This window comes from Hibiscus syriacus, unplaced genomic scaffold (genome assembly GCF_006381635.1).
Source record: "Hibiscus syriacus cultivar Baekdansim isolate YM2019G1 unplaced genomic scaffold, ASM638163v2 tig00111128_pilon, whole genome shotgun sequence".
NCBI lineage: Eukaryota > Viridiplantae > Streptophyta > Magnoliopsida > Malvales > Malvaceae > Hibiscus > Hibiscus syriacus.
The window spans coordinates 1124212-1134189 of record NW_024062989.1 but is presented as its reverse complement, the minus strand read 5'-3'; the positions used below and the strand labels follow the sequence as shown (position 1 = coordinate 1134189).

At 35.4% G+C, this 9978-nt stretch overlaps 1 protein-coding gene across 1 annotated transcript; it reads left to right on the top strand.

Annotated features, from left to right (window-relative positions):
* The first annotated feature begins 766 nt into the window (after nucleotides 1–766).
* Nucleotides 767–9550, top strand: LOC120154361 (putative 1-phosphatidylinositol-3-phosphate 5-kinase FAB1D). The gene is made up of 13 exons (XM_039166137.1): nucleotides 767–933; nucleotides 2149–2423; nucleotides 2511–2544; nucleotides 2683–3381; nucleotides 3737–3881; nucleotides 3963–4322; nucleotides 4709–5554; nucleotides 5718–6046; nucleotides 6287–6413; nucleotides 6549–6704; nucleotides 7056–8537; nucleotides 8625–8894; nucleotides 9070–9550. The coding sequence occupies exons 2-13, from the start codon at nucleotides 2183–2185 to the stop codon at nucleotides 9352–9354; spliced, it is 4974 nt and encodes a 1657-aa protein (XP_039022068.1). The 5' UTR covers nucleotides 767–933; nucleotides 2149–2182; the 3' UTR covers nucleotides 9355–9550.
* Nucleotides 9551–9978: the final 428 nt, after the last annotated feature.

Here is a 9978-nt window from a genome sequence, read left to right as displayed (position 1 = left end):
CTTCATATTTAACTTGAAGACGCATGGAACACCTGACATCTTTAGGTTTGTAATGTTCAATTCACCCTATATGAGGAAATAATCCCCGAAGTGAACTATATTAGGAATTAAAAAATTTCACTTACATTATCTCAGCCATTTTACCGATTAAACATAGTTCAAGTTTTTTTAATTAAAAACCCTAATAGTACATTTTTGATGAACTTTGTAATAAACATTTAATATATGTGAATGGGATTAATTAATTAAACTTATGCAGCCGAAATTTCTAACACGGGCTCTGTTCATCAACAATCATGCATCCAGCTTAAAAACACTCATTCATGCATATACAATTTTACCCCTGTTGTTTTTATTTCTATTAACTATCGTTATTTGACCTATTGATCAATTAATTTAGATAAAATATTATTAACAGACAACCCTTTTAATTCACAATATTGAGATTTAAATATTTGATCTTATATAATAAATCTGACATCTTATCTCATTAGATGAACTAATGATTGATCCTCTTGCTTTTGTTTTGTATTAAAGAAAAAAGAGTAAATATACCAGGGATATGATTGTAATTTAATATTAATTTTCCAAAAAATATTGAATAAATGTGTATCCATCCAATCTAATCTACCTCCCTTGGTCAGAACAGTGTGAAAGAGAGCAACAGGGAGTGGAGCCCACTATCGAATACCTTCCTTCAAATTCATTTCCCTTCCTTTTTAGTTCTTATTCTTTCTCAATCCTTCTCTTGTTTCCATTCTCTCTTTTACTCAGTTCATCTCTCTTGTATTCTTTGCTTTTATTTATTTATTTATTTCTGAAAAAGAGAAAAAACATCCCTGCTTTCTGGGCAGAGAAAAAGAAAATCATTATGCTTGGGATTGGATCAGAGGTCATCACACCCAAATCTTTGTTCTTTGGATTGCTTTAACAGTAAGTATTTGTATTTCTGGTTCTTTGTTTCCATATTTGTTGCCTTAATCTTTGGGTTCATTGAATTGAGTTTCGTTTGACTTGATTATCTTTTCTTTTTCCTTTTTATATTGTTTGTTCAGCTGTAGTATGGTAGCTTTGTTCCCCCCCCGGGAAACATTTAAAACAGTGGCCAGTTTTTGGAAATTCAGAAGGTGATATTTTTTATACATTTTCCAGATCATCCGGCTTTGAAAATCGATCCTTTTTTTTTCTTTTGTTGAAGATTACAGTTCGGTTTTGGATGTTGGTATCTTCGTTTTCTTCTTGTTCTGGTGTATGTATATTTATTGACTTTTTGATCCTTTTTGAAATTGCAGTGTGTTGTCACTGTTTCCAATGAACAATGTTTGATCTATGTTCTTTGTTTACTATATTTTGTTTCATTGTATTTGATTGTTTTAGAAACATCAATAATTTCGGGTTTTGGGCTCTGATTTCCTTTTGATATAATTAAAGGGTTTTTTTTTCTGATTGTAAACATGGATTTAGTGTTTGATCGCCTCAATTCTTCGGTAGTTTATTAACTTGTTTTTCTTCTGAATTTCTGGGGGTTTATCTCCACGCCTTGTGTTCCTTTTGATCTTATAATAAGAAGGATTCCTTGTGTTCCTTTTGATCTTATAATATGAAGGATTCCTTGTGTTCATAGCATAAATACTTCTAAAGGGGAGAAATACTCCTTAAAATTCCTGATTCATTTGGGATACTTTTGAAACCTATGTTGAATTGCAGGTTTACTTGTGAACACTGATAGAGGAATTAATGCCGTTTTTTGTTTGTCTCTGTGAACACGGCTACAGACACATGATTTGAGCATGACACAACATGGATACAATGACAGATATTGTAGGACATAATAATAAGGATTATTTTTTATGCAATCGTATACAGTGAAAATGTAAAATTGATGCTTGTCAGAGAAATATTAACATGCAATTAACTCTTTTTTTTGAATTCAAAACTAGTAAGCTGATTATTTAATGTCTGAAAAAAAGACTTCATTTGAAAATCTCTTTGAGAAATAATTTTAACCTTTGTAAGTGAATCTCAGTGCCTTCCCGAAGCGTTTGGTTGACTCAATAAAATGATCTTAATGTCTAGATGGAATTCACTGATTTAGAACAATTTACAGTATTTTGCACAACAAACTTATCTCCCCTTCTTATCCAATAGGTGATTGAATTTGCTGGAGTTATTATCTCATTAGATGTGTAGCATGTGTCATTACTGTGGTGCTGAACTTTCGAATTCCAGTGAGGACAAGAGGAAACCAGAGAACGGTAATGTTTTAATCTCTTGTACTGGAGACCCAATTCGGCCGTGTAAATTATTTTGGGAGAGGCAAGGAAGAGAATTTGTAAAGCGTGATGGTAGTACTCCGTATTCAACACCGTTGATCAGTCCAGCTTCTTCATTGTCTAGCAGTGTTCGTTCATATTCTAGCTGCAGTTAGTATCCATCTATTTATTTTTTGTTGATTTAGTTCTATCCCATTTTGAGAGAACTATTTTAAATTTTGTATTCTGTTCCATCAGGTGATTTTTCAGTTGATATGAACTCATATGATCGGTAGGTGCCCTTCTTTTCTAATCTATTATGGTGCTGCTATACTACTAGTCATTATTAATTGGAGACATGTGATTCTATATGTGTGACTGTTAATATAAATACACACGCATGTACTTATTTATATTTGATATTTCTCAGGGTTGAGGGTGAGCAAGAGTTTGGTTCAAAAATTTGTCATGAAGAGCTCAATCATCTGCCAAATGGACGAAACCTGAGCTCAGAAGAAGGCCCTGGGGAGAGAGTTGATAGCTTGAATATCATAACAGAAAGCAACTTGAGGGATGAAAAAAATAGCAATGATATGGACATAGATAGAGATGGTGAGAAAACAGAAACTAGTAATGAGCTAGCGGCAAAAGAAATCGGAAATTCTCCGAGATCCTTTGTCAAAGAAAGTGGAGTTCCTCAATTAATTAATGGTGAAATAGATAGTCAAATTTGGAAACCTCCGGAACCTGAAGATCCAGAAGATGACTTGGAGAGTACACTTGCTTATGATGATGATGATGAGGACGATGAATGTGGAGATGGCATAAAATGGGGAAAACCAAGATCCTTGAGTCATACAGATGTGGGCAATGGACTCTACAGGTTTAAAGAGGAAAAACAAAGGGCAGAGGTGATAAATGGGAAGTTCAAAGGTATTGTCAGTCAACTTCTTAAATCTGTGGGTGTTGCCTGTTCTGTGAACGACAATGATGGTTGGGTGGATGTAATTACTTCTTTATCTTTGGAAGCCGCTCTTTTTTTGAAACATGATCCTATTGAAGGCAACGCAATGGGTCCAGACGGATGTGTGAAAGTGAAATGCATTGCAACTGGTTCTCGCAGTCAAAGGTGATATGATTTCAATATACTGTTTAAAATTATATTGCTCCTAGTTACGGATATTTATTCAATAATTAATTTAGATTTGACATGGAATTTTGTTTCACTTTTTACTTTTCTTTTTAAGATTGAAGGGTGACCATACTGTGATTTTCTGAAGCATCTTCTTCGGATAGTTCTTATAAACATTTATTATCTGTATAAACTTTAATTCATTGGGAGAGTATTGTTTACTTTTCCTTAAACTGGTAACATGTAAAAACTTAACACACTTTATAAAAATTTAATTAGTTGAATTAATATGTTATGTTATTTCTGTTATAAGATTCATTTCTTGAACCTAAAGATTAACCCTTTTTTGCAGCCAATTAATCAAGGGCTTGGTCTTCAAAAAGCATGCTGCTCATAAGCACATGCAAACTAAGTTCAAAAATCCAAGGATGTTATTAATTCAGGGAGCCCTTGGTCAGTCCTCAAGTGGGTTGTCTTCATTAAGTTCACTAGATGAGGTACCATGGTAAAAATGAATTCTGATCTTTGTAATGCAGCAATTTTCTACTCTGTTTCTGATCATCGGCCCTTAAAAACAGGAAAAAGATCATATGAAAGCTCTAAGCGAGATGATAGATATGTGCCATCCAAATGTGATATTGGTGGAGAAATCTGTTTCACGTGATGTTCAAGAGTGTATTCTTTCCAAAGGAATCACACTGGTGTTTGACATGAAGCTACATTGTCTCAAGAGAGTTGCGTGCTGTACTGGCTCACCAATAATACCATCCGATCATTTGATTAATCAAAACCAAAAGCAGAATGACTCCTATAAGCAGTGTGATTCCTTTCATATTGAAAAGTTTGTTGAAGAACATGCTTCCTCTGGTGAAGGGGGAAAACGGCCAAGTAAAACATTAATGTTTCTTGAGGGCTGTCCTAAACGTCTTTGTTGCACTGTAAGTTGACAACTTATGCTTCTGTTTCTTTCTTTTTTGATTCTGTTTCCCCAATAGACATGATGCACCAATATTTTCTTTTGTACATGCAAACACATTTTAAAATGGAAGTTTCTTTATGGGTAAGTTACTCTTAATTTATAGTTGTTTATGTATAGTGTTATGGGGATGTCACTTTTGAGTGATGTGTGGGTGTCTTCCACTTGGCTTCTTTGCAGCATCAATTTTTATCCTCCTGTTTCTCAAAAATAACTGGTCTTGAAATATTTGACTTAATGCTATCTGCCAGATAACAAGCTTCTTTTTCATTCGTTTCTTTTCTGGTATATCTATGGCATATTCCCGAATGTGTACTTCCTTTTTAACTTGATATCACGATGTTGCAGATTTTGCTGAAAGGAAGTCATTCTGAAGAACTGAAAAGGATAAAGTGTGTTGTTCAGTATGCTGTTGTCATGGCGCATCATTTAATCCTTGAGACTTCCTTCCTTATTGATCAGAAGGCAATGTTCTCTACAATTCCTTTAACTGGAAAAGCAGACGTGTTGCCAACAGATCAGGAATCCCATACCGTAGAAATTTGTAATACAAGTGTTCCTTGTCTTGATGACTCTACATCTGAAATTGGTTCAAATGAAATTGACATCCCCATCTCTAATGGATACCATGAAGAAGGCTACCATGTAAATGATGATCAAATTGTGAAGTCAGGATTGGACAATAGTTCTGCTTTATCTTTGGAGCCATATAATCCAGCCATTTTCTCTGGTTTGTCATCTATTTCTGCCTCCCTGAAGAAAGTAATTGGGAACAATTTTCCTCTTAAATCCACTGCTCCATATCTGTCATTGTCTTCATATTTTGGGTTAAATGAGGAAGAACCAACAGAAGCAGTTCCAACGGTGAAAAGTAAGGTCTCAGAGCAATTTGATGTGGAATCTAAATGTGGTCATGATGAAGAGAAATCCCTTGATGATGGACAACCTCAATCTTTTCTGGCTTCCTCTGAAGCCCCACTTGAGTTGAATACTAGTGGTGATAATGATGAAGAGAAAATGCAAAATAAGAACATCAACACCATGTTGGATTCACAAAGTATTTTGGTTCTTATGTCTAGCCGAAATGTTTTAAAGGGCACTATGTGTGAGCAAAGCCATTTTAGCCATATAATGTTCTACAGGAATTTTGATGTTCCTCTTGGGAAGTTCCTTCGAGATAATTTACTCAATCAGGTGTCTGGGATTTCTTTTTCAGAGTATTTTTTGGGATTTCTTTTTCAGAGTATTTTTTCTCTTTTATTTTACTTGTGTAGTTTTCTCAAGCGTGTGATTCTTGATGAATCGTGGCAGTGTTGAGTTTTGCAGTCCCACTGATAGAAGCTTTTGCGTTTTGCAGAGAAGGCAATGTACTATATGTGGTGAACTCCCGGAAGCTCACTTCTACTATTATGCACATCATAATAAGCAGCTAACAATACAAGTTAATCGGCTTCCAAAGAATTTACCTGGGGAAGCTGAGGGAAAACTCTGGATGTGGAGTCGCTGCGTCAAGTGCCAAACTGGGAATGGAATGTCAAAATCTACAAAAAGAATTCTAATTTCAGCTTCTGCGGGTGGTCTCTCATTTGGAAAGTTCTTGGAGCTCAGCTTTTCCGAACACTATTCCTCCTACAGATTATCCAGCTGTGGTCATTCTCTGCATAAGGACTTCCTTTATTTCTTTGGGTATGGTTTACCTTTTCCATTTCCATTTAACAATAGTAAACTACTTTCAAATGTATTATTGTAACATAAAATTGTCCTTTTTGTTTGCCACTTGAACCTTTTATGTTTTATAGTAATAGCTTGTTATTTTTAAATGTTTGTGGCAATACCTATTATTAGCTAGGAGTTGGAGAGGTTTCTAGTTCCTTATGCTCAGAGACTTTTTTCCTTATATTTCTTGTTATGTTAATGTAACTGCAGGTTAGGCCCTATGGTTGCGATGTTTAGTTATTCTACAGTTACCACTTATACTGTGTCCATGCCTCCACAACGACTAGAGCTTAGCAGATCAATTAGACCAGATTGGCTAAAGGAAGAAGTCGAAAATGTACGTGTATATTCTGTTCTCACTGTGCTTTGATTTATGATATAATATTTATTCTGTTGTAAAACACATTTTCTGTGCCCTCATCAACACTCACGCATGTTAACATGTTTGAATTTGTGTTGTTATTTTCTTTAGGTTTACACAAAGGGAAAGCTAATGTTTGGAGAGGTTGCATCCTTTCTGGATCACATAAGATCTCAGTTTGTGGACTCAACTTTAAACCTTAATGGTTGCTTAAAAGCATTCTCTGATGTTGAAGAGATGCTGAAGCTGGAAGCTTCTGAATTTGAGGTTGGTTTCTCTTCTTGTTTCTGAAATATTGTTGGGCTTTATTGATTTTTCCTTTTATTCATCAATCACCCACAAGCTACTATTTTTCATGTTCAATACTGTGTGAGATGCTGTCATCTTTATTACGAGTGTGTGCTTCTGTTTGTTTCCCTGTTTCAACAGATTGTTATCACCATTGAAACTTGATTATACTATAATTTTCATTGTATATGATATCTAATCAACAAAAGAAATTGTTGCTCTGCCATGTGGTTCAAAATTCAAATAACCATTTTAATTGATTTTTTTAGCTGCAGTATTTAGTTGAGCTAATGTGTCTCTAATTCATATATATCATTGGAAAAATTGCAGCTAAGCATTCAGAATTCTGTTGCAAATAATGAGAATGGAAACTTGGGTTCTCAAAAGTTCCTCAACTTGAACAGAGTAAGGTGGGACCTTCTTTTAGCATCATTCATTTGGGATCGACGCCTGCATTCTCTTTTGTTGCCTGATCGTACAGTAGTAGCTACTGGTGCCAACAACAAAGCAGAGCCGGAGCCGGAGCAACCGAAGTTGCATACAGATAGTGCTGACAAAGAGGACAATGGTGGAGAAAATCAACATTTGTTACCTGAAAATACTGGTTATCCGAAAGCTTGTTCCGATTCATTTGTTGAAAGAAATGAATTTTCAGTTGATGAATTTTCTTCGAACATCCCAGTTAAAAAATCGGAAGGATGTGACAGCACACACGACAGTTCCACCGAGGTTGAAAACATTGAAAAGCCAACAGTGGATGCTGTGTTCCCTATGGAATCATCCAAGCTAGTGTCCATTGTGGCACCTAATATTTCTGTTAGTCCCAATTTTGGCGATGAAAATTATCAGGCAGAGGATGCAGCTATACCAGGTCATTTACAAGCAGATAGAACAATCCCAATATCTAAAGATCTTGACTACAATGATTCTATAGTTGATGCAAGTAGGGGTTGTGGATCTCCATGTTCATTACTATCCAGTTTAGAAAACATAAATGGATGGTTCTGGATGCCTTCTTCTGAAATCAGACAAATATATATGAAGGATCTTCTAAGAGGAAATGTCCCCAAGTTTGAATCTATCAGTAGTTACACTCCATCACAAATACCCACAGGCTATCAGTTAATCAGGGATGAAGCATCAAGACTACACATACCTCTAGGAGCCAATGATTATATAGTGTCAGATTATGAAGGTGAACTCTCAAGTATAATTGCTTGTGCATTAGCATTGCTGAAAGATATGCCTGCTGTAACAGAAGTGCCTAATGAGGAAGGGAGGAGAGAGAAACTAATTGAAAGTTTACGTAGCCTAAGTCGAGCTCCTACTATAACATCTCTGCAATGGTCGTCCACTGGTTCTTCTGATTCCGATTCTGCCTCTAGTCTGAGCATTTCTTCAGAAGAGTCGCGCTTCTCCAGTTTCAATGGGTTGAACTTGTTGGATTCTCTAGTTCCTCCTGATGCTCATAACATCGAGGTTTCTCTAGGGGTTTCGAAATCACTTGGGAAGGGTAAATTCTCAGTATTTTGTTTATATGCTAACCAGTTCCGTGATCTTCGAGAGCGGTGCTGCCCTTCAGAAGTTGATTACATTGCTTCTCTTAGCCATTGCAAAAATTGGGATGCCAAAGGAGGGAAAAGCAAGTCCTTTTTCGCTAAAACACTCGATGACAGGTTTATTATAAAGGAAATCAAGAAAACAGAATATGAATCATTCGAGAAGTTTGGTTTACATTATTTCAAGTACATGAATCAATCATTCGATTCTGGAAGCCAAACATGCCTTGCTAAAGTTCTTGGGATTTATCAGGTTTGCTTTATTTTTCTTTTATAATTTTTAAAATATATAAGTACTTTATTCATTGCTCATTTTCTTGAAAATTTGAACATTTTGCAGGTGATAGTAAGACAGCCTAAAACAGGGAAAGAGATGTCGAGACATGATCTTATGGTGATGGAGAATCTTGCCTTTGGTAGAAATCTTACTCGACTATATGATCTTAAAGGGGCATTACATGCTCGATTCAGTTCAGCTGCTGAGGGATCTGGAGATGTTCTTTTGGATCAGAACTTTGTCAATGACATGAATTCCTCTCCATTATATGTTAGTAATCAAGCCAAGCGTATCTTGCAACGGGCTGTATGGAATGACACAACTTTCCTCAATGTGAGCTTTAACATCTTTCTTTTGAATAGTATTCAAAACTCCCCATTAACCCTGACACGGCAAATCACAAACTGAACCCCATATATATAGATGTATATATATCATTTGTGGGTTACATTTCTCTAATTTAGCCTGAGACAGAGACTGAGTTGTGTTCTTGTGCTTTCATTTGCAGTCGATCAATGTAATGGATTACTCTTTACTTGTTGGGGTGGATACGCAGCGGCAGGAGCTTGTATGTGGGATTATTGATTATCTCAGGCAGTATACGTGGGACAAGCAACTCGAAACATGGGCCAAGTCTTCATTGGTTGTTCCTAAGAATCTATTGCCGACGGTGATTTCTCCGAAGGAATATAAGAAAAGGTTCAGAAAGTTCATGTCAACTTACTTTCTGAGTGTCCCTGACCATTGGTGCTCACAGGGATCCTCTGACCCTTGTCAACTTTGTGGCACTTAGGATGATGCCCTTTTCTCAAACCAAGTCCCTAAATGGTTCTCATTCTTATAGTCAGCTGAAAATTGCTGTGTGTATATATATATATATATATATATGTGTGTGTGTGTGTGTGTTGTATATTCAACCCCATTATCATGCAATTTTTAGCAAATTTCTGGGGATAGTTTCAGTTACCATTCATCTTATTATGTTCATCAATTTGTATCTCTAAGTGAGAACTGTAAAGAGAAATGTCGATGTGAAATCAATGAAAAGCTTCAGCTACCAGTTTGTCTTCTTGGTGCCTTCCGTTATCTTTTCTTCTTAAATCTGCCGTCTTTCCTTTTGAAAGAATTATTTTGGCAAAGGACGATTTCCATCATTTTTTAAAGAGCAGTTGAAACCAATCACTCATATCCTCACTCTCATTAATTTAGAAAAATATGATTTTAAATTTTAATTATTATTGAAAATGATATGCTAATTTTTTTAAAAAATAATAATATAAATGTTTAATAATTTTAATATAATTTTATTCCTAAAAGAACAAAAAAACCTGATTAAGTTCTAACCAAATCTAGTGTTGGTGCATGTCAATATATGAGGTTCAGATCTAATATATTATCTTTCAATACATTTATCATT

Bases quoted from the DNA above. Each gene is read 5' to 3' on its own strand.
- LOC120154361 (XM_039166137.1), top strand. From the start codon at position 2,183: ATGTGTAGCATGTGTCATTACTGTGGTGCTGAACTTTCGAATTCCAGT. The intron at 2,545-2,682 runs GTAGGTGCCCTT...GATATTTCTCAG, and splicing joins GATATGAACTCATATGATCG to GGTTGAGGGTGAGCAAGAGT. The intron at 5,555-5,717 runs GTGTCTGGGATT...TGCGTTTTGCAG, and splicing joins GAGATAATTTACTCAATCAG to AGAAGGCAATGTACTATATG.